Below are 25,983 nucleotides of genomic sequence, written 5' to 3' on the forward strand. Positions count from 1 at the left end.
AGGACGCGACGGCTTCTTCTCCCGAAAGTTCCAAGTGACGGATCTGTTGTTGTGTGTGTGTCTCGCACCCATCTTCGTCTCCATCTCCCGACCTCGGATCGACATCTTTCCATCAACGGAAGTCGACCGCATCATCCCGGAGTCGTCAAGACGTGATGGAATGGTTCATTCGCGAACAAGGGACACTCCTTCAAAATGGGACTATCTTGGAAAGGAGAGGAAGACCCAGAGGCCGCAGCCGCCGCATAACTTCCAAGATTGCGGAAATCTTGTAAGCTTCTTTCGTGTTTAATAAACGGCTGTGTTGTTTGTAAACGAAGCATCTATCTCTGACTCAACTGCTTCCACACGTCGTTGATTGTTACCGCACGGCAATCCAAAGGGCAAGGACATTCTGGAAATTCATTAAAACTCGCGGAATTATTTTCCGCGAGTTTTAATAGAATTTGTTGCCAATAAACATCAGTGGTGTAATAATAAACACAATGACGTAGCGAACGTAACTGCACCCGGGCCGCGACACTATATTGGCGCCCCTCCCCCCTCCAGAAACAAATTTTGTTATTCTTGGAAACCATTAGGCTCCCCTCTGCCAGTGGCGCCCGGGGCAAGCTGCCCCACCATCTGCTGAGAGGTTTTCTTCGTTTTTGGGGGATAGGAAATTCGGAAGTTCCTCAAGGACAGGCAGTCTCAAAGGATTAACCCATGGTGTATAGCAGCCTTTACCTGTATATAGTAGCGTTTTAAAACGGTTTTAACTTTACAAAGATCTGGGATTTGAAAGTATGTTTTATACAGCATAATCTATTTATTTATACAATAAACTCCCGATTATCCGTGCATGAATTTAATTTTAAAAAAATAATTATATGTGTATCTATTTTTTAAATAGTTGCTCGCTTTCATGTTTACGCATCCTATTAGTGTGCACGTGTTCATATTTAGAGGTTTGAAGTGGGCGGTGGAGGTATCTGAAGTCAGCTCGACTGGTTTTATTTAGGCCACTTCTTTCGCGCCTGATGTTTCTTTTCGGAGGAGAAAACGATAGTGAGTACATTTATACAAAGTTTCGTTTAGTTGTGTGTTATTATACGTATCACAATTTAAGATTTGGTTATATGTACTGTACATGTACAGTACCATCAATAAAGTTTATATAGGAGAAACAAAAAGACAGATGAAAACAAGACTTAAAGAGGATGTAGCAGATTTTAAATATCATAAACTTAATTCAGCGTTTCACGATCATTGTACAATAAATAATTGTAACATCGATCAAAATAATATAGAAATTTTACATAAAGAGCCAAAAGTATATAATAAAAAGTTTAAAGAGAGTGTTGAAATTTTTAAAAGTCGAAATAGCATAAATAAAAATCCAAGTGTAAAAATAAACGAAAACTGGTTTAAAATATTGTAAAAAATTAATTTATAATAAATATATTCAACAATAGCCCTGTAAAATAAAATATGATATATTCAATTCCGTATTAATTAACTTAAGACGAGAGAATATGCTAATGAGCACCACAGTGACGTGACGTTGTAAGAGGAAAAAACCGGATCAGAAACGAAGAAATAACTTTAATGGTTTGAAGATTGCATAACTACAACAAATATTATCCAAGTAGAATTTAACTCCAAAAATGATAATTTATTAGTGGAATACAGATTTTGTTCCTGTGGTCTTTTGGATTATCGTGAATAATAAAAGGAATACAAGTTCATAGCAGGTATGTCATCACGCGAAAATATTTATATTAATTGAATCTAGTATAACTCAATATGTATAACTCAATAATGTAATTCAATATAAGATTGAAATTTTAGTCAAAATGGAATACCATATTAACCGTGTAATTATCCTTATCGTGATTTTACCGTGTAGGATAAAAAAAACGGATTAATCATAGTATGTTAATGGCGAATTTGTGAAATAATATAGTGTAATAGTTATTGACACAAATCTATATATATGTTACTGTGAATGACCGATATATGGCGAATGTCACCATTCACACAGTCGTTTCGTGTATGTACGAAATATTTGCTAAATATCATTATTTCTCACTTACACCGGCAAATGTCGATATTCAGCATGCACTGATGGTGAATATTAAATAAAAATATTTTTATCACGTTAAGACAAAAATGCAACTTTTTAATATGTCAAAATAGGAGAAAGCTTAAGTAACAGCACATGTAAATAAACTGTTAAAGCTAAAACAAACAGTACATTCTAAATCATTAAAGAAAATAATACAATAGTAAACTTACACATATATTATGTGATTTAACGTTATAGATTCTTATTTATTGCAACAACTTAAACTGTTATGGCACTCTGAATTGCACAAGAGTCCCTTGCTTTTACAACTGCATTTATTCGTGGAACACTTCTCTTTGCAATGGTTAAAAGCAAGGGACTCTTGTCCCTTGCTTTTACAACTGCATTTATTCGTGGAACACTTCTTTTTGCAATGACAGCGTGTATAGTCTTGCCTTCCACTTTTCGAATTAGCTGCAGCTGCTTCTCTCAGTAATTTTTCTTGAGAAGAAATCTCATCTATGGAAAGTAACTTTTCTTTACAAATTACGAACTGATTACGGGTATAAAGCTGCTTGAGGGTATTATTTTTGTTTGCTAATTTATAAAAGTCAGAGTCTTCTATAACTCTTCAACAACAACTGCAAACACATTTCGGGCATCTGTACGGCCTTGGTCAACATCAGGGACTTGTATTCGTACGGTATCACCAATTTGAGCAGAAGCAAAAAGCAAACAATTTGGCGACAGACTGTCGACATCGGCACTAGGGTGTCATTTCGACCACCGCCAAAGCTTATCTGTGCTTGTCGACATACACCGACGATTGTTCGAATGTATAATAATATAACCAAATATTCGGTCTTTCATCAACGTATTTTGTATGTTTCGACATTCACCGGAGAATATCGACATTCTCTAATTTTGGTCTTTCACAGTAACATATATATATATATATATATAATCGAGATGGGTTGATGATGATAATCAGCGCAGAGCCCAAACGGCTAGGAGTTGAAAGTTGGTACACAGTTAGGATACGTCACGAGACCGTACGCTAAAAAGGAATTATTCGAAATCCCCCCCCCCAAGGAGAAGAGGGACAGGATTAAGACTTCAAATTGGAAGTATTAAGTAACAATGCAAGTGTTAGAGAAAGAAACCTGCAAGATTTACAGGCGCAGATGCGATTTTTTTGCGTTTAGTGGGAAATCGAATATATTTTTAGACCCATCTAAAAATTTTTTAATTAGTCTGGAAACAGGGGGACCTAATTCTTGCATTCTGTTAAAACGGTTAATAATGTAATAATCTTAACCTTCGCTATCGTTACTTTTTGCCTGAGCAACTCCGGGCTTATCTTCTAGTTATTAATACTGTATTTATAAACGCGCTAGCTTTACTTTTCGAATCTTAACGAAAAATATTCGAGAGTAAAGTAAAACTTAAAGACTATCATAAAATATAAGTCCCTACATATTTATTGAACTCTTGATTTAAGTACAGTAATTATAATTGTTAGATTTATACTTTTTTGACTAATCACTTTGTTATATATAACAGAGCGATTGGGAAAAATAACACTCCTACTAGATTTTTACATGTTTTGGACACAAGTGATGAAAAATCGAAAAATGCAAAAGAAAATGTTCGGAGGATTTTTTTTCTGTATATATAGATGATTAGGAATAGCTTAATGAGACCGGCTATTCTTGAAGGTTACACCTGGCCATGCAACTCGCACCAACTCATTAACACGCGTACAATATTCCAACATATCGCATTTATATCCCTTTGTGGGGCCATTGAGGGTATTCACTCCTGTACAATGGATGGCAAGTAGCTTCCCCTTGGTTTGTTCTGTAGTTAATCAATAGTTGTCTTATTACTTATTAAGTATTTCCTTTTTTTATTATTTTTTGTCTTTTTTCTTCTCATTACCTTTCACCCAGTTTTCGGTTAGTCTTAGTTGTAAGTTAAATTAGCGCATGTTAGCTATAGCTTCTCGATTAGGTTTTGTTAGGTTAGTGTAGAAGAAAACGTTGGTGTCTTGCTTATTTGTTTTTTCTATGTAGTCTGTTTTGTCGTTGTCCTCGTTTGTATATCGCGCTGTCTATCTAGCAGTTAAGTTAGCCTTAAGTCTTGCGCTCGCGTTTTCTATTATTATTGGATTGTTCGGAAAGTAAGTTCGTTTTTTTTTACCACTAGACGGAATAGTGGTATTTTTCCCGCAATTTTCGTTCTAAACCGTATTATCATTATATATTTTGACAGCTAGCATTTTATGGCTTATTTATAAGAAATTTTGTTTGATTTCGTGCAATTGTTTATTTTTTGTGTCCTATCAAATATGGAAGATCGAAAGCAGCAACTTCGGCATATTTTGCTTTTTTATTACCAAAAAAATAAAAATGCCGTTCAAGCAAGAAAAAAATCGGTGGAGATGTGTTGACAGAACGACAGTGCCAAAACTGGTTTACAAAATTTCGTTCTGGCAATTTCAGTATTGAAGATGCACCACGTTATGGATGGCCAATTGAAGCCAATGATAACAAAATAAAAGTACCGATTGAAGCAAACTGCAAAATAACAACACGTGAAATCACTAAGAGATTAAATTTGTCAAATTGAACTGTTTATGAGTACTTAAAACAAATTGGTTTCGTTTCAATGCTCGATGTATGAATTCCACGAGTTCTTAAAGAAAAATGCTCTATTTGGTGGGATATTAAGGAAATTTTTTTTGGAGCTTTTACCAGACAATTTAACAATTGATTCGAAAGTGAACTGCATTCGAGTAAACAAATTGCGTAATATCATCAAATAGAAAAAGGCAGCCAGAATTGATTAAAAAAACAGCTGTAGTGTTTTACCACAATAATGCCAAATTTCACACAAGTTTGGTAACTCGTCAGAAACTGTGATAACTTAGATGGGACGTGCTATCACACCAACCGTATTCGCCAGATCGAGCACACTCAGATTATTACTTGTTCCGGTCTGTATAACTTTTTTTAACTGTAAGACATTTACTTGAAATGACAATGTCAAAAATCACTTGGATCGGTTTTTTGTAAGCAACGATCAAAACTTTTATGAATGTGAAATTGTGCTACTACCAGAAACGATGACAACAGGTATTTGACCAAAATGGTCAACATATAATTCAATAAAATATTTATTTATCATAAGAATATTGCGTTTTTTTCTGTGGAAAAAAACGAACTTACTTTCCGAACAACCCAATACTATTAAGTAGATAGAAGTTATTCACTAACAGCCACTTGACACTAACTTCTACTCTTAGATATTCGTGGCGGTCCTCAATCATTGCTGTTCGCTATTCTCAGGTTTTCCTTAGATCCTTTGGGGGACCACAGACTTGCAGCCTAAAAACTGCATGCTAACATTAAACTTAGAGGGTTCAATAACCAAATGAACACCGCTCAGAGGGATCATACCTTTTTCTACTGTCTATCTTTTCTCCCTCCTCCATTTTTTAACGTTTTTTTTTCGCCAACTAAACAGACCATATACGTGTCATATACAAAGTCTTTCGATTAAGTGTATATATGGATGTTCGTGTGGGTGTTTGTGGGAGCAATATTTTCTTCTTCCTTTCGGACTTAATAATTTCTATGTCTTCTGTAGAAAATTTCTGAAATTTTCAAGGAGGTTTTTGTATTAGGATCATTGATGCTATCTAACATTGAGCGGGTGACATAAAAGGGGCTCGTTTTTTCTGTGTAGTAGGGTCACTATTCACGACGATTTTACTCGTTATTAGTATTTACAATTTTTTAAACAAAACCCATTTCTATCCTAAAAGTTTAAAGAATTTTGCTATTTTATAATAAATTTATCTCAGATCAGATTTAAATGTTTCCAGGTGAGTTAAGAAACTTAGCTGAATTTTTCAATGAAGTAATGAAATTCAATGAAAGCATTTTAACTTATTTAATATAATCACAGTACAAGTTCGAATACCAGAGTGATTTTTGAAATATGTACACTGTAAATATCAAATAATTCAAAAACAGTTTACATATTTTAAAAGATTCAGTGTAGAGAATAGAAATTTTAATCACTGTACTTTGTAAATACTGTAAATACTTTGAATTAGTTTGAGATTTAAACATGTTTTATTTTTTTATTTAGCTGATTTTCATCTTGAAAATACAGAAAACAGAAACTACAAAAGGAGAAGAATGAAATCCACGATTAACTCTTAAGAATTTGTATTTTACAGGCTTGAAAGTTGTAAATTCGTCTTACAGGAAACGTGCTATAAAAGAAATATTTTATTAAATTATAGTATCCTTTTTATTTGAATGGAACGTATTTTACAATTATACATTTAACACTGTAAATGAATAGGATTATGAATAAAACATTATAATTTTAAAAATGTCAAATTAAATTAAAATTTATAGAATTTATTTCATGTGTATTGTTATTACTTTCAGTTGTTCTTTGGATGAAATACAAAGTTTAGAAGAAAAGATTTTCGAAGATTTTAAAGAACGAATTATATTAAATAGTATTTTACTTACATTGATGCTCCTCATTTAACAGTGTCAACGAAGAAGCAGGAGAAAGATCTATTACATAAATATACAAATAAAGATCAACGGAAAAGCATGAAAATATACAAACATTTTATAAATATTTTACATAAATTGTTTACTTTAATATGATTAGCTGTGGTTGAAAATATTAGTAATATGATATACTAATGCTCAAACTTCTCATCTTTAAAATTAGTTATTGTGTTTTGATGCAGAAATGTGCTTTTAGATATAAAGATGCTTATGTTTAGTTAAATATTATTAGTGGTTAATTATTGTTGTGATTAAAGAAAATTAATTGATTATGCACAGATAAAATATTATTTAGATCAATTTTTTTAATTGCAGATAAAAGGAACCGAAAGATATTTTCATGTAAACACTGTGAGAAGAACTTTACATCTGAACACAATTTACAAAGCCATGAAATAGTACATACAGGAGAAAAGCCTTACACTTGTAACGAGTGCAAACAAAAGTTTACACAAAAGGGCCACTTAATTATACACCTTCGCACCCACACTGGAAAAAAGCCTTACGCTTGTGAAGAATGTAAAAAGAAGTTTACACAAAAGGGAGACTTAATTAAACACGTTCGGACTCATATTGGAGAAAAGCCTTACACTTGTGACGAGTGTAAACGGAAGTTTACACTAAAGGGACACTTAATTAACCACCTTCGCACCCACACTGGAGAAAAGCCTTACGCTTGTGAAGAATGTAAAAGGAAGTTTACACAAAAGGGAGACTTAATTAAACACGTTCGGACTCATACTGGAGAAAAGCCTTACACTTGTGACGAGTGTAAACGGAAGTTTACACTAAAGGAGAACTTAATTAAACATCTTCGGACCCATACTGGAGAAAAGCCTTACATTTGTGATGAGTGTGAAGAGAAGTTTTCTGTAAAGGGAAGCTTAATTAGACATCTTCGCACCCACACTAAATGAAATCTTTACAGTTGTGACGAGTGTAAGCAAAAGTTTAATTAAAGAAACTTTGCATCCACTAAGGAGAAAAACCGTATGTCAATTATGTCCATAGAAATTCATTTGAAATACGGACCTAGAAAAAACATTAAAATATTCATTAGAAACAATTTTTCTTCAAAAGTTATAATTTTTATTATGTATAACGATTAAAATATTTAATTAAAACTGGTTTAAAATTAAAATCATTTGTTAATTTCGTTGAATTTTTTGAAACGTTAACTAAAAAGCATCACGATATTTACATTCAGATGTAATTTACTTTCAATTTTATAATTTCATATAAAAAAACATCATCTTTGTTAATTTACAGAACTCAGTATTTATTAGTAAATTCTTCTACAAACAAAATTTATAGTTTTTCACTTTGTAACTTTAGTTCAGAATCTGAAGTCAAGATTTTCTCCAATAAGTTTGTTTACTCGTTTGTTTCGAGAAGGTGTGTTGTAAGTTGGTTTTTTCAATCTGATGGCATTTGAACCTAGAATTAAATTTTGCAGAAAAGTCACGTGATTTAAAGTTTAGTTTGTGACACTTTTGTTTCCATAATACTATCCACTCAGTATAATTTATTTAACGTCAGGTTAAATTGTGTGGCCCGCTAAGTAATATTATATATTTATTTAAACTTTAGTTTTTCGCTATGTGTATACCAAAAGAATTAAATAAATAAAAATTTTCGTGTCATTGTTATAATGGGCAAATGCGAGTACAAACTCTTGGTATAACAATAAAATTTCATTCATTTTGTATTTGTTTTATTTTTTAAAAGCATATTTTCGGACTTATCTAAAAATATTTTAATTAGCTATTATCAGCTTATTATACTAGCTTATTATTATTAGACTTATTATACTGGCTTAACAGACAATACAGAATTTCACAGAAAACAATTTTTATTTAATATACCTGGACACATACATAATTTTTGCGTTTCGGACATATTTGTTCCTCCTCAGCAGGTATTTTTGTATTCTATTCTATAAATAAATTTTTTTAAAATTACATTTAAAATTACCGACAACTTATTTACAAAGTAAAATTCTTACAATGTTTAGATTTTCTTTTACATTTAACTCCACCGGATATTCAATTATAACCAGCAACGACAGTATTACTATGAACTTATACCTGTTTTAAACAAATTATTATTTTAACATTATGTCATTTTTTTACATTTATTTAATATTTACTATTTCACAACTTACATCTCTTCTTGTTGCATTTGGCTAACACTTCGTTTCCACTTTTACCTAATGTTTTTTTATCCAAAACGTATACTGAATAAATGGTTAAAAAATCTGAAAAATGATAAACAAATAAGATTAATAGATAAAGAGAAAAGTTTTGTTAAAATAAAGTATATCCCTAAGATGTTTGAAAGAATCAAAAAAGTATTAAACAGTAGAATTAATTTAATACCAGAAAAAGTAAATTCAACAAAAAACAATTTATGTTATAGAAATGAAGGAAAATATGACAGAAGAAAAAGGAGTGGTGTACTCCTTTTAATTGTAATTGTAAACCAGAAAAAAAATATATAGGAGAAACGAACACATCAGAGCAATCAAGGGAAATTATACAAATTCAGTAATAGCGGAGCATTGTAATAATACAGGTTGTGAAATAGTATTAAATTCTGTAAAAATAAGGAAAAAAGAAAAGAATAATTACAAAAGACAACTTTATGAACATATTATATTAATATAATTAGACAAAATAATAGGATAAATAGCAATACTGGTAGAGAAATGCACCAATCATGGCGAAGAATCTTAGAAAAAGGAGTGTGTCCAGAAGATAAAAAGAACATTCGGAAAAAGTGGAAACGAAGTGTTAGCGAAATGCAACAAGAAGAGAAGTAAGTTGTGAAATAGTAAATAAATGTATAAAATATTAAATAAATGTAAAAAATGATATAATGTTAAAATAATAATATGTTTAAAAACAGGTTTAAGTGTATAATAATAATGTTGTTACCGGTTAGAATTGAATATCCGGTTAAGTTAAATGTGGGAGAAAATCTGAACATTGTAAGAATTTTAATTTGTAAATAAGTTGTCGGTAAATTTTAAATGTAATTTTTAAAAATTTTTTATTTATAGAATAGAATACAAAAATACCTGATGAGGAGAGACAAATATGTCCGAAACGCAAAATTATGTATGTGTCCAGGTATGTTAAATAAAAATTGTTTTCTGTGAAACTCTGTATTGTCTATTAAGCCAGTATAATAAGTCCTGATAATAGTGAATGCTTGTTTACAGACAAAAAATTTATAATTTAGTAAGAAAAGGACATCGAGGCATTTTAATTAAGCTAATCTTACCCGTTTTCACATATTGCAAGAATTAGTCCCCTGTTTTCAGACTAATTATAGAACTTTTAGATGAGTGTAAAAATATTCTCGATTTCTTGCAACAAACGCATCTGCCCTGTTAATTTTGCACACTGCTTTCTCTTTACACTTCCATTGTTAACACTTTCATTGCTACTTAACGCTTCCATTGTTGAAGCCTTAGTCTTGTCTCTCTCCCCCGCGGGTGGGAATTTCGAAAAATCCCTTCTTAGTGTGCGTTCTCGTGACATACCCTAACTGTGTGCCAAATTTTAACTTTTAACCGTTTGGGCTCTGCGCTGATTATTATCATCAATCCGTCTTGATTATATGTATTCCGATAAAACATAATCAGTCTAGATTATATATATATTCCTATAAAACAGGCGATATAGGCGGCCAAAGGAAAATTCTTCAATTTAGGAAGGATTTTCCTTTGGCCGCCCATATCGCGTGTTTTAGGCATCCATTGTTATAATCGGGATACTTCTTGTCGCTGATACATCTTTTTTAATACTCTTTCGCCCTGTGGGCACTAAGAGGGCCTTTTATAGCAGACCCATTATGGTTTCGGCCAGGCCCTCAATGGGGCGACCGGGTGGTGATGGACGGGGCCCGACATATCAGAACGGACCATCCCCCAAAAATTTCCTGGGTGTTCCTTGACTCATCCGGATTCGATCCCAGGTTCCCCAGAGCAGTAGGCTGACACCTTGACCACTCACTTGTCAGTCATCTGGCCTGTCACTGATACATGAATACTTTTGGATAATTTTGATAAATCTTTCCAGATCTATTCTAGAGTAGCCACGAGAGAACATACACAAAAGCTTGTTTTACGCCATTTTCGGTCACAATTACTTAGATTTCACTGACTTCTGCTTGGTGGATGGGTAACGTTTTATGTCCGTATTCGCGTTGAAAGTTGAACACGGCTCAACTCGCTTTTATGCTGGTTTTACGACCTGCTCGGGCGTAAAATAACATGGTGGTCACGTGATTAAAAACTTTTATAGTGAGGGGTTTTACTCCCGTTTTTAAGCTAGTGGAGTTTTGGCCTAACGAACACTTTGGCGAAAGATTTTTATGTTCGGACAACAAAGACATGATCGGATAACGAACATCTCACAGAACAAACACAATAAGAAGCGACGTAAAATATTGAATGCCGATTGTCTTCCTTTGTCTTCAGACAATAATTCGAAACTTTTTGGAGTGCGGAGACGTCGACATCGACGCTCAACTTGGTATATTCTGATCGGATAGTATTCCTCCGAACTTTACAACTCTCCCTTGTAATTCCAGCCTTTTATTTTTCTGACAAAAACAATTTCTTATAGTATTTGCAAGACTGTCGGGAGGACACTCGTTAAGTTTTGCATCGGTTTTTATTTTCGAAAGATGAGAGTATAATAGCAAAGGTAGAGAGGGCGCAGATGCCTGATGTCTGTTGTTATTGGGCGGTATGGCTTGAACAGGTCTACAGTAGGCAGTTCAATCGTATCTAAGAAAGAAACTGTATTATCGAGAAGACTCAATCAGCTTAAAGAGTAAAAATATTACATTGAGAAATAAAGAACATTGAAGAGCTCATAATGAAACCTGAAAGGGATCTGACAACAGAAGAAGGCCAAAAACTGTTGAATGAAGAACACCAACAGACTCGGCGAGATATATTTTCTTTTGAAAAAGAGAATTAATGTCGATATCTGCTATTAAAGATCTTTTCAAGAAGTGAGAGAATGTCAGAACAACAGTCTTAGAATGGCATCCAAACCAGATTGAGGTTAATAGGCTTGGAGATCTCTACAATTACAATAACATTAATTACTTCTGAAAATTCTTGAAGAAGAGAGAAAAGCAATCGACATTAGACAGATTTTGTAACCCCCACAAACGGAAAAAACATGACTAATAAAATGCAAGAGTGTTTATATGTATATTTATTATTACATATAAATACATGTAGTGAGAAAGTATATATTTTTTATTTTTTGGTATGTCCAGAATGAATTAATCAAATGCCCATAAAAAACTATAGTAAACCGATAATCGGTTAACGAACAACATAACAAGGTTATGTATTCGTTAACCGTTGAGTGAACTGTAGGATTACGTGTGTGGATCAGCCGCTGCCAGTGACTGTTCTAATCACCGCCGTGCGGGAAGACCACCGTCTAAGAAACCTCATGGTTCGAAAGAACTGTGTGCCCTCTAGAGACTCCAGGACTAAATTTCCAACCCTCACGACTTATATCAAGGTATTTATCCTCGCGCGAAGTAAATGTAAACTCTCTCTCTCATTAGTACTTGTTATCGGGAAAATAATAGCTACGTTAATTGTAATCCAACATGATTTGTATATAGTTAAAGTAGAGTAATAAACGGGTATTATGTATATAAAGACAATCTGTAGAGTGTAATTCCTCTGATTCTCTCTTTCCGCCTCCATCCCGGAATTAAAAGTCCGCACGCGCGACCGTTCGTGAAAAGAAAATTAACGGTAAATATTTTTTCCTGTGTCTTCCCTTCGGTTTACATATTTGGTCTTGGATTTCATCTGTCTAATACCCTTCTTGAGATTAAATAACTACAGGTGGACGGACGACAGTGGGAATTTATAGGTCTACAATTTTTTTCAAATTGCAGCCTCACAAATATTGATATACAGGGTGTAACAAAAAGGTGTGTAAAATTTGAGGGGTTGTAGAGGAGTTAACCCGTCTACAATCTTTCAAATTTTTACACACCTTTCTCTTACACCCTGTATAAACAGATACAGAATATTGTCAGTCAAGCTGGCCTAAACTCACCGTATCTTCCCCAAAATGGGGACAGTTACAGCATGGTTACTAGATTATCCAATAACCATGTTTAGAGTTCGCCGTTACATACGTCACCTCGTGTACAGGGGAGGGCGTCGCGTACTCTCTATTTTGCCGACACGAAAGTTTCCAATAAAGTAATATTTAATTGTTAATATCGAAACTTAAAAATTTTTAATCTTTCAGTGAAACAAATAATTAATTTACTTAGAAAATGTGGAAGAATCGAAAATCTTGACGATTCCGATTAATCGTCTCATCACTGATAATTGTTAATAAAATAAATCCGTAATGCACTGCGAATTGTGCATTTGAAAACCGAAATATTGTATTATTAAAAATGACATTGGCACCGATATCAAAACTGTATATAATGAAAATTCTTGACACCACTGTTACGGCTTTTGTCCTCCGAACGATCACTTGACATTCCTGATATCAGGACTTTCCATATTGAAATAGTTATAAATGTAAAATATTGTCATTGAATGAAGGTTACATTCTTAATGTGTTTTGTATACAGTATATCTAAAATAAAACGATAATAATTTGAAAAAACATTGATTTACGCACCCTTGACGGCAGTTTTCTGTGCTCGTAAAATTTACAGGTGTGTTTTTGGAGATTTTAATTTACTGCTGTATATCAGTAAATAAATTATACTCCAAGTCATTTCTTACAATATAACAGGGGTGGCCAACCTGCGGCTCGCGAGCCACATGCGGCTCTTTGAAGGATTATTTGTGGCTCTCGATAGATGTATCCGAGTTCCCTTTTCATTTTTGTGTTATTATATTTTAAAAAGTCTATAGACTTGAAGTACCTAAAAACGCACCTCAATGAACGAACACTCCTTAAAATATTTTAAAAAATTATTATCGTTCCGCATGTGTTTCAAAATGTCCGTTATCGACCGACTCCAGACCGATTTTGAATTTGTAAACTGTCATTGCAACGGACAGTTGACATTGTGCTCTGGAGGAAACAATTTGTATCACTCTTGCTACGGATATAATTTGTATTCTGGAATTTTTTGCATACCTTTTAATACGTATTTAATTGCGGCTCGCGAAAAATTTCAAATTTTGAAAAATGGCTCGGACTATCAAGGAGCTTGGCCACCCTGGCAATATAATTTATTCGTGCAATATTTATAGTTTTTACAGAACAATTAGTTTCACATAATTCTATTTTGTTTTTCGATTGATTTTACATGAAAAGGCGTAAAAGTGTGAAACCGTGATTTAAAGATATGAAGCATAACACGGCTATTTCTAATCAATAATAGTTGCTGGAAAATGTGTATACATAATTGAATAAGCATAATAAGTAGATATCTTCATGTTTTATATCCATCAGCAATATACTGTGGTTTTCCTATCTTTGAATGTTAAGCACTTTTTTATTTAATGTCACAGCAGCTAATAATATGGCGATGTTTTACTTAGATATTTAAAGCCTTGTTTATACATGAGCTAAACAAGCTACAACTTAAAGCTTCCCCTGCTTTTCTAGATTTATTATTATTATTATTTAGTAGAGGAAAGGATTTTACAAAATTAGCGAAAGTAGTAGCTAAAAGAAGCACAGTGTATAAACCATAATAATAAGAATGTATGTATACTAAAGTGAATGTATGTATATAATAACGATTGATTATTTTATTGACTATATAACAATATAATGATTGAAATATTGTTTATATACTGTATTGTGTGGTACATGTTTGTATATTTTGACATTTCCTTAGCATTTACTTTAAAAAATGTTTGAATTATACATTTCAAATCGAGTGAGTATACTGATGTAGAATTATAGATCAATAGAAATATACCTATAACGGTTCCCTTCTATTTAACTTTTTCTGCCTTGTGGGTACAAAAGGAGCTTTACAGCAAACTCGTTATGGATCCGGCCAAGCCCACAATGGGTCGACCGGGTGATAAGAGACGAGCCTAAATGTTAGGGCGATTTCTAAGGACATATTCGGACGAATCGTCCACGAAAACTTCGTGGGATTTTTCATGGGTGTGTGCTTGCTACAGCTACTTTAATACAGTGATAAGCAAGCCGATAATATAATCTGTTTAATATAAATCGAACTAGGTCGTTGACTTTCTTATACAGCTGTTCGAAAGCCAGTTGTAAGCCTCCCCGTAAGTCTCCTACATTCAAAGTATTGAGGCAGATTATAGGAAATGTGCAATATGTTCTAAAATCTGAGTAAAATTAGTAATTGCGTGATACTGCACTATATTATAAACTAATTATTCATTTTCAAAACTTAATTTTGCATATTGTTATTTCATTAAATTAAGCATTTTGATCAATCCATGCGTTTGATAATTTCATATTATCGACTGATTGTTTTTTGTATTTTTTGTTCTGGAAAGATATTATAACTGCAACAATAGCGTCGTATACACTGAGAAGCGATAATCCTAGCCACATTCCTAAGTAACCTCCCAAGTAACTAAATATTTCAATCGCCTGCAAAAAAATATCGTTATATAAATAACTTTTTAAAAATAATAATAGAGAATGAAGTATGAGTATACTGTAATTTATATTTACCTCAAATTTCGGTGAATATTTATAGACCAGAACTTCTGGCTTGCGGATGTAAAACACAAGTGAAGAAAATCGCATCCTGTAATGATTGAGAGAGCTTATTTATTTGATTAGAAGATCTGATCATTGATTTACTTCTTAATTATTCTGAGAATTCTGATCAATCATCAGATCTTCTAATTGAATACAGTGAAAACTGCTTAGGCGACCACCTGCATTCGACGGGCACCTGTCAAAACGGGCAAAAATTTCTGGCACGGAATAGTTTACCCATAGTGTCTTCGTATAAGTTACCTGTATTAAACGACCACCCGTGTAACGCGACCGCGGGCATCGATTTTTGGTCCGAAACAACATATAACACCTGTAATAAGCGACCACTTTCGCGAATGTATCTGGTCTAAACTATTGTAAGAACCCATCTCAACAACGTTTCCCCCTCCTAATATAATGAATTAGTCTAAACTCTCGTTCGAACCCATCCCGGGCACTTCTCCCACCCTCGAAATTAGGTGCAGGTGTTAATAAATTAGTCTAGCAACAAAGGAAATTCATTTCAGTTTGTTGGAAAATGTCCGAAATGCAAAGTGCTGTCGTTAGAAGATCGTATTAAAGTTATCACAACAGCAATTAGCGGCGAAGTTTAACTGTGGGAAAACAAAATTTATTTTACCCTAGACCTACAGTATTTTCCTTGGGGGTGTAAAATATTGTACACGATACAATTAATCGGCTGATCTCATCGTTTGATAAAATCTATTTTTATTTATTTATTTTGAAGCTCATATACAGTACACGTGCGATAAATAGTTTCTGTATCAACCTACCTTATTTCCACGATATTTTTAGAAAAATAATATCCAAGTAATTTTCGCAGGCAAAATATTCAAAAAACAATAAACGCATTAATGCAAAAATCAGTTTTACTTCCTTTTTCGATTCCGCGATTGTAATGAAATCGTATAATGAGAAAAAATAATAAAATCGTTTTATTATTAATTAATAATTTTTCTTATTGTACTTAATTAATTAAGAAAATATTAAATATTAAAAAAATACAGTATTTTTAAAGTTAAAATAAGATTAAACTAACGAAAACCAAAAGCAAAGTGATGGAGAGATAGGACGCGCTTGTATATTGATGACGTAATACACGTAACTGAGGAGAGAACGAAAAGGAAAGTGTGCATTATAATCGAGAAAATGCGAGTATTGTATTAATCTTTAAAATACAATATCAATATAGCCCTATCGTTGAAAAAAATTCGCTTATTTTAGCTAACCTCGAGTTTTGCTTAGTAGAAATGGCTAAAAAGTACGCAAAATACGTACGGAAATACGTTATTACAAGACCACCTGTATTGGATGACCACCTGTCTAAAAGACCACTTTTTGAAGGAACCGTGGGTGGTCGCCATAGACAGGTTTTACTGTACTTACCTAATCTGAGAAAGATTGTAATTGGGATACTTTAAATCTTTAATTAACTTTTCTACCTGGAAACAAAAATTGAATTACACTGCTTTAACCGAAAATAAAAGAGAAATATGGTTATAATAAAAAATGGTTTTTACCTCTTCAATAGATGCAGTACTGACCTCACGTTCTTCTACTTCATATTCAAATTCCAAAGAACTGAAAATTGATATTTTGAACCTTAATATTTCTTAATAATCAAACACTATCAGGGATTTTTAGAAAAGTCGTTTTTCACTTGATGAAACAAACACCAGAATGAATGATACGCTCAACTCGTATTGTAAAGAGCTTATCATTCGTTCTGGTGTTCATTTCGAATTAAAATTTGATATGTGTATGTTTTTGCGTTTTCAAATCCAATTTCAAAAAATAAACATAAAATACTCATTTTCTAGGATAAATGGCATATATATACCTAAGTATACCTAGTGTAGCTAATGATCTCAAAGTAGTAAGAACTATCTAACATGAAAGTACGAGTATATTTTCCTTTTTACATTTTTATTCTCTAAATACTAAAAAGCGTAAAATTATTTATTGTTTTGATGAACAAAATTTAAGGAATTCAAAAAATACGATTGAAAAATTTAATTTTTTTTTTACTATGTAAGTTTAATATTAATATGAAATTTTTGTGCTTTTAATTCATAATCACTTTACAAATTTATAGTAAATGTAACATTTATAATGGAATAATGTTTTGAATAAAAATTATTATTAAAACATGAGAAATAAGGTTTCAGTCAATAGCCCCACCAATCAGCGACAGGATTACTGATTCAGAAGTTAGTGGCGTTCAAATCGCCCGCGTCATTAGACGTCACGGCATCGATGACGTCGCTATTTAAATTAGATTTAAATGCACATGCAGCGAAGATACTATTCCCTTGGCCGAGTGGACTCCGTCTCCGCTTGATAGTGGTGACCAGACCCTAAACACCGGAGTTCGATCGGGGGTTCACGCCTCACTCGGACGAGCTGGCAGCGGGAGTTTTTTCCGGGTTTTCCTCCTTGCCAATGACGCCTGAATAGGGGCCCGCTTTCCCTCCAAGTCATCCCGGAAGGCATTCTGTCTTCCTTTCTCGCGGGGGTCGTCTCTTATAAGACCGGCTTTGGTTACTTAGTGACCTCTATCCTATCTTCCTCGGATTGGTCGTCTTCTATAAGACCGACTCTTCCTTACTGTTTCTTCTGGAGTGAAAAGCGAATAGCAATAACACTCCTCTATGAGATATGAGGATGAGGATACTATTCCCTGTTTTCGATACGCACCGCAGTTGAATTTCAATCAAATTAATTAATAAAAACCACCTTGACATTCGCATAACATAAATGGCATCTGAGAATTCGTGCTTATAGGTGCCCAAGTCATATTAAATAGAGAGCTTGCGGCCAAAGTTTTCACCTCTAAAACGTGAACGTCGAACGTTGAGCGCCGCCATCCTGTAAGTCTACAAGATTTGACAATGGCGTTTGGAACGTCGAGCATAATTCCAATGACGTTCCAAACGCCATTGTCAAACTTCTAGGCTTACAGGATGACGGCGCTCAACGTTCGACGTTCACGTTTTAGAGATACAGTGGAACCCCGGTTAACGAACTTAATCCGTTCCGCGACTCCGTTCGTTAACTGAATTGTTCGTTAACCGAAGCAATTTTTCCCATAGAAATTAATGCAAATGCAATTAATCCGTTCTAGTCTCCGAAATTTTTGTGATTTTATTTGTAATATACAGTAATTTTCTTTGATGAAAATGTAGGAAAACGTAGTATCTATCATTACAGCAACAAACATGTAAACTTTGTTTAATAAAATAGCACTGTACATACCTTCGTTTGTTGTAGTTGGTGGCAGAAAAGTGGAGATATACGAACCTTAATGCTTAGAAGGGAAATCCCCTCCAAAAAAATAATGGATAGCACTTCATCGGAAGATTCTTCGAGTCGAAGTTTCTTTCGGGAAAAAAACCCACCAGTGGCTAGGTGGTTTTCGTACCTTGAACACGATGAGTTCGTTCGTGAGTTCGCACCTCGCACAGACGGGCTAGCCACGTGGAGTTTTCCGGGTTTTCTCCACGTCTGTAACACCTCCCAGAAGGCATTCCCCTAGGCAGATCGCCCATGTGTTGCGTTGCCATAACTTAACAAACAAACAAACTCTTTCCGTAAGGAAGAAGAAATTGATCTAAAGTTGATTGTCTTACGCTTTTAAGCAAAATCTTTCTCAAATGCGATAGCGCGTTGTCGTTTTCTATTGCCACTATGACTTTTTTCTTTCTTAGATGTCATATAGATTAAATATATAAATCACAAAACTGAAAAAAGAAGTACAGCACAAACACTCGGAAAAGCAATGCTTAATTCGCGCATGCTTAACACCAACTAAAATTTGACACAAAACACCGTTACGTTCGTTATCCGAATTTTGTTCGTTATCAGAGACAAAACTTTTGCAAAATAAAAGTTCGTTAACCGATTTGGTCGTTAACCAGGACGTTCGTTAACCGGGGTTCCACTGTAAAAACTTCGGCCACAAGCTCTCTAATAACTAAATTTTATTATATATAATACAGTATTATATTATATACAATATTACATTGTATATGTAAGCATTTTTAGCTATAAAGCAAAACAAGGCTCTATTTTTCGGGTCGGAAACGGATTAATCCATTTTATATTGTTTCTTACGGAAAAATTTGTTTCGGTTTTACAACAATCTTTAAGAACGAATTAAGTTCGAAAACTGAGGTTTGTCTGTATTATTTTAAACATTTCAAAATTTTGCATATACTTTAAATTTCGGTTAATTTTATATCGCGAAAATTTCAATGTAAAATTACTGAAAATTTGTCTTAATCTTTCATTATTCGATAGATCATTAGTGATATTTTTAATTGGCAAATATAAAATACCGATATTTAGATGAAAATCATATATTAATTAAAAATCTTAGGATTTGTTTTTAAGGGTTATTTAATAAACAGTATAAAATAATTTATATATCAGTAATAACTTACTAACAAGGTCTGTTGCAAAGAGTGAAACAGTCTAAATCAAGAGGAGATTCTAGAAAAAAATATTTATTAAAATATCCTTTGTATTCTTACTAAAAATTTAAATTTTATTTTACTTACGTTCATTATTCACGCATAAATTGTAATCATGAGGATAGAAATACCCTCTCAAAATACATTTAATCTTTTCTTTTTGTAGCTTGGCATGGCATTCTGCTAAACAGCTCTAATATGCATATATATATAACAAACGTTTTTCTCGTTAATTATATTTCATTTAATATGAATTTACAAAAATTATTCTTGAATTAAAAGTAAAATATAACAGAATTAGGGGAGACCGGGGCAACTTCGGCATGCGGGGCAAGTTTGTCAAGCGCTTTTTTTAAAAAACAAATTAAAAGGAGACTTTGGTTATAGGTTAGGCAGTTGAATTTTATTGGTGGCTTGTTGAGTGTAGTGTTTTTATTGTTCTCCAACAAGCGTAGTTGAATTATCAAGCAAATTTTCATTTTCGTTCAATTCCATATAATATTTTGCTTCCATTTATATTGAAATGGCAAATTTTGTTATAATTCCATGATAACGAAAGTTACTTTTCCTGTTAGAAGGATGTAACTTCAACTTATTCACGTGGCCAGATCGTGGCTTGGCATTCTGTTCTCAGGGTTGTACTTAATGTTTCGAAATCATGACTAGCGGGGTAAGATCGGCAACATAAAGCCACATTAGAAGCAAAGGATAAAAATCAAACAGATGATAAATGAAAACATGTTTGCATTTGTTATTCATGTATATATGTCTTTGAACTTGCATTTCGTTGTAATAATATTAAATGGGTGTTGGATTTGTATTTCTTTGTTTTAATAGTGAATTCCAACTTATACATTGTTAATAACATAATTTTATATACGTGCCTATCTTGCCCCATTACTGTTGCCCCTATACCAGGGGCAACTTTAATAAAAATAATTAAAATAATTACAACTTTACAAAAAGAGAGAAGTTGCCGATCTTGCCCCTATACCCGGGGCAACTTCGTCAATTTCTCTCTTCTTGTAAAGTTGTAATTATTTTAATTATTTTTATTTCCAAACTGATTTTAACCAGTTCTATAGTAAGGTAACATTCCAATAGACAATATGCAAAGCTTTTTTTTAAGTTTACTGCAGTATTTATTACACAAAATTTAAGTAAAGCTTAACATGCCGATCTTGCCCCGGCTTCCCTATTATTATTATGAGTATAATTCAATTAAACACTTTTACCTAATTTTAATAAAGTAATACTCTATGTAATTAGGTGATAGAACAACTGACAGATAAATTAAATATAGCATACGAGGAAGTGCAATGAGATAGAACATATGAGGAATTGGATCAGTCTATAACTTGAATATATTAGTGTTGTTTATTATTTATTATCCACTTAATTTTAAATTAATATATTTTTTTACTTTAATAAAAAATCTTGTCGTCATGTGGACTTGGCCGAACCCACGATGGGTATGAAAAAGATTACATAAGTGCCACAAAGCGAAAAATTGAAAATAAATAAACAAGAGTTAATCTATGGCCGGCCTTCCTTTAAAGAAATGTTACAAAGCAATATGCATGCATATATCAGGCATCTTCCTGCACATACCAGTATCTCTGTTCATACAATGTATTAATTATACTGTATAGCAGGTGTGGCCAAACTTTTATCCCTTAGGGGCTACTTTTTTGGTAAAATATAGTCTGCGGGCGACTATGAATATGGGCAAACAATTTCAGGATTTTTATATGCGCATACGCTAACATTCATTTGCATTGTTCATCGGGATAAATGCAAACAGTATGGGTACGTTGCACAGACAGTCTATTATTGTAAGAATAAATTATCGAATTAAGATTTTTAAACATTAATTTAAGTGAAAGCAAATTGTTCAACTTTAGCTTCGCGGGCTACTTTTAAAACCTTTGCAGTCGACCGGTCGACCGCAGTCTACGTGTTGGCCATCCCTGCTGTATACCGTTCCTTTCTCAACACTATATCTGGAGCGTTAGTGTATATTAATTTGATATAATAGTTAATAATTTATAAATCATAGCAATGCACATTCATTTTTATACTTACGTTTATTATATATAAATACATTACCTCCATACTTAGAGGACCATTGTAGTTGTTCTTTTCCCATTGACTTACGTAATCGAAACAATTTGTTGAATAAGGAGACTCCAATAAATACTTTTTTACCTGTTAAAATTATTTACGATATGAAAAATAACATCTTGCACGAGGTATTATTGTTCTAAATAGCAAATAATAAAACATATTTACCAAGGAAGATTACTACAGAGTGTCCGGAAAGTCACGTTACCCCGTTTTCACTTTCCCGACTGTTATCTCCATAACACGGGAAATTTGTAATCCGTGTGTGTGTGTGTGTGTGTGTGTGTGTGTGTGTGTGTCGTTTAATAATACAGGATGGAATAAAGATTAAGAAAGAAAATTTGGCGTGATAAACTTGTATATAAGAGGCATTGATGCTATTAAATTTTAGTGCTTAATTATCGAAGGACTGGAAGATACAAAGAGGGAGACGTGTCGTATCTCGAGTGTGGTTAGACTTAACGAAAATTTTACTCGTTATTGGCATTTCCAATTTTTATAAAACTTATCTCTACCCTCAAACTTAAGCCTTTTGCCTTTTTATAATAATTAATAAAAGCTGGTAACAGAATGACGCCAGCACACAATTTTATCTTATACTAGTGTGTCTTTGTTGAACAAGGAGACACTAGCACGAATGCGGTTAGTTGAGGCGAAGCATTAGCGAAGAGCGTTCGATCTCAAAATTGATCGATTGATTTTGATAAATTCTTGCCATTTCCCATTTATTGCGATGAGGAATCAAAAAATGTTATAAAAATGGGGATCCTTGACTTCATTTTCGATGTATAGCGGATTCAAAGTGACTATGTCCATATTCTCTGGCGCGATTAAGTGCGTCTAACAGAATCTAGAGGAGAAAAATTAAAAAACAGCATTATAAAAGAACAAAGCAATCGATGGCAATTGTTTTGTTCTTGGATCGGCTCTCCGTGCCGGCAGTTTCAAGCAGAGTGATGGCAAGGCAGGAGCAGAGAGATACGTGCCCAGAACGCCATGATGACACGACGCCAAAATTCCAAAATCGTTACATGGGCGAACTAATAAATTCTCAGAAAATTTTCACACACGAGTACGAAAAATTACATTATGAAATGTAATATGCCCTATATTTAATAAAAAGAAGTCTTATAATTTTTAAATTTCTAACAGACTTCTGAAAGGCTTATCCAAAGGGCGCCATATTTACATTTACCCCAGATGACAATGCTTTGCCCTCATATATAAGTACAAGGACAGCCTCTTATGAAAAGACAAGTGCAAAGTTCTGTCCGCAACCGTCAGGTACAAGGTTTGTTACATTGTTTCTGGCTCTGCTTCAATTCTATCGCGATAAATAGGATATCGCGACGACAAAGTTGCGCGATGTCCTAGTTAGTGTTTAATAAACATATTTTTCTCTGGGAAAGTTATGCAACTCATTGCTGTATTTTTTTCTTGTTTTTATAAAGAAGATATAGAGACATATTAAATATCAAAACACACTTTATACTGCTGTTGTGGACAAGCATAAGGTAGGTTCTGCCATATCCTATAATGTCTCGATATCTCCATTACAAGAAGAAAAACAGCAGGTGAGTGATGTGACTTTCCAGACACGATATACACTGAATTATAAAACTGACAATATTTATAAGATCATTTATTAATATTTCTGCTTATTTTCATACTTACAGGTCTAATCATAACCATATAAATATTCCCGGGAAACATATTTTTTCCAAAGATACTAGGATCTTCAATACTAAACGGTGAGTGTATTGCGAAATTTCCTTCTACTTGTAAGTGTGGAAAAAAATATTCTTGCGGCATAAAATCTATCAAGAATGAAGCAGTTGGCATCGGAGCTGAAAAACCATTTTCAAAATTTAAATTTAATCATTTTATTGATTATATTAATTCAATTGATTCAAAATATTAATCTTAATATTTTGAATCGAACTCTTTATTATGAATATTTATTAATGTTAATATCAAAACACACTCACAAGCTCTAGTTGATATAAGAGGATCGTTCCAAGAGGTTCGATTAAATCGAAGGTTAAAAACATAACAGGTGCCTTCCGAACTAGGAAACTTGTTGTTCATTAAAAAATAATCGGCCCTGAAAAATATTACTTAATGCTTTAAAAATACAGAGTTTTCCAAAAACAATTTTACCGTTTTAAATTATTATAATTGTGTTAAATATTATCTGAAAACGTTATAATGTACATTAAAACATTGGAAAACCATTCAAGTTTCACATTTACCCATTATAATCTCTCAATTTGTTCACCCCGTGTGATATGGCACACATCTAACTGATAATCGAATTTTTCCTACATTTGCTACAGCATACCGTTGCCATTTCCCTCACAGCACTACAATTCTTCAGCACTGCACATTACCCAGCACAGTAATTCTGACTTTGCATACTGTAGGAAGAGGCTATGCCTTCTATGCTGTGGAGTCACCATACTCTTTTACGGCACTTCTTACAGATAATCGACAACAAGACAGATTTAGAAGTGTTTGAATCAAGACAGAGTTTGAATCAGATGGAAAATTAAACTTGAACAGCTTCTCTATCAATTGGAAGAAAAAACTAGTGAAACTTCACGTCTTTTTCTTCCAATATCCATATTAAATCAGAAACCAAGATTCAGAATTACAACATAAGAAAAAGCTTGTAATACTAAAAAAAACAATAAATTATAAATCATACTGTCAGTTGTTTATAAAAATTAATAATTTTATTACAGCGTTATCAAAAATTTGGAGAAGAACCACAATGTTACAAGATAAACTAAATGAACAACAGTTAATTGAGATATTTATACTAATTGAATATCCAAATAGATTATTTACAAAATGGATTAAAACTTAAAAAGAGAATACAAACAAAGTTAAATTTAAAAAACAGGGTGACCCTTTGTGAATTTTATAGCCTGAAGGGGGATTTAAAAAATTTAATCCGAATGCATTGCCGTTTATAAAGGAAAAAAATAAAATAGCTGTACTTTTTTAAAATTTTTGGTCTCTAACTTAATACAGATATTGGAAGAAAAAGACGTAAAGTTTCACTAGACTTATGTTTTATAACTGAATTTTAATTAAATTTTACGTCCGTCCATTAGAAATTTTTTTAAATTGGTTCATTTGGAAGATATTGTGTATGCTTACTTACACAAAGCGAAACAAAGACAAATTAGAAGCCTATTTCACTTCTACTGATTAGCCTAATAATTAGTTTAAAAGCGTGAGATCGAAAGATGTATCGTGGGGCCTAAGCTATGTTTTTGATTGTCGGCCCTAAAGTAAAGTACAGATTTATCATTTAGTTTCTGACACCTGGTGGTTCGGCACCTCTTTCAATCCTGACAAAAAGGCACTTAAAATTCCCGCGATAGACAGATTTGTTCACTGAATGACAACAGATAGCACTGCGTATAGAGCGCATTCATGGGTGATTCTTCAATTCTATGCGATTTTAGCTCATTTTATTTACATTTAGCTCTTACTGTGATTTCTAAAAGAGACTGAAGTATCAAAGGTCAATGTGTCAAATGTGTCAATGTGGTACAAATGTGTCAAATGTATCAAGCAGCAATCCATATTTAATATAAGCTTAATTTAAGTTTCTAGCAGTCTGTAATGTCTTAGAGATTTGAGGCTTATAACTAATGATCTAGTAAATACTTTCGAGTTGTTATGATATGACCTCGCTCGATCTGGCAAGTGTTTGAAATCAAGCGTGTTGGAGAATCGGTGTTCAACTGTATAAAACTCTAAAAGCTGTAAGAATAACAAAAGGCTGGAAGACCAGCAAATTTGAATAAAAATTCATAAAAAAATTATCAATTAGATAAATGTTTTTAACGAAAATAAGTACTTACGAACAGAATTTAGCCGAGAAATTTCCAAGGACCAACACAGACAAAGGAATCAATTCTTTTTCTTGTACAGCTGCTTCTCTGTATTCCGCAAGATAACGAGCAAACAATGGCTTTTCT

General features: G+C 33.1%; 1 protein-coding gene and 1 long non-coding RNA gene across 2 annotated transcripts; one reads left to right on the forward strand and one right to left on the reverse strand.

Moving 5' to 3' along the window:
* Positions 1-6,956: 6,956 nt before the first annotated feature.
* Positions 6,957-7,630, forward strand: LOC111625549 (gastrula zinc finger protein XlCGF57.1-like; the record flags this gene model as incomplete). Its single annotated transcript, XM_023368715.1, has 1 exon — positions 6,957-7,630. A coding segment is annotated over one exon (609 nt), but the record flags the coding sequence as incomplete, so codon positions are not given.
* Positions 7,631-23,748: 16,118 nt separating this feature from the next.
* Positions 23,749-25,983, reverse strand: LOC111625600. The gene is made up of 3 exons (XR_002756751.1): positions 25,867-25,983; positions 23,977-24,092; positions 23,749-23,835 (listed from the first exon to the last, which is right to left on the reverse strand). It is a non-coding gene; the product is annotated as an uncharacterized LOC111625600 (long non-coding RNA).

Source organism: Centruroides sculpturatus, unplaced genomic scaffold (assembly GCF_000671375.1).
Source record: "Centruroides sculpturatus isolate CEXI.00-Female unplaced genomic scaffold, Cexi_2.0 scaffold99, whole genome shotgun sequence".
Classification (NCBI taxonomy): Eukaryota; Metazoa; Arthropoda; class Arachnida; order Scorpiones; family Buthidae; genus Centruroides; species Centruroides sculpturatus.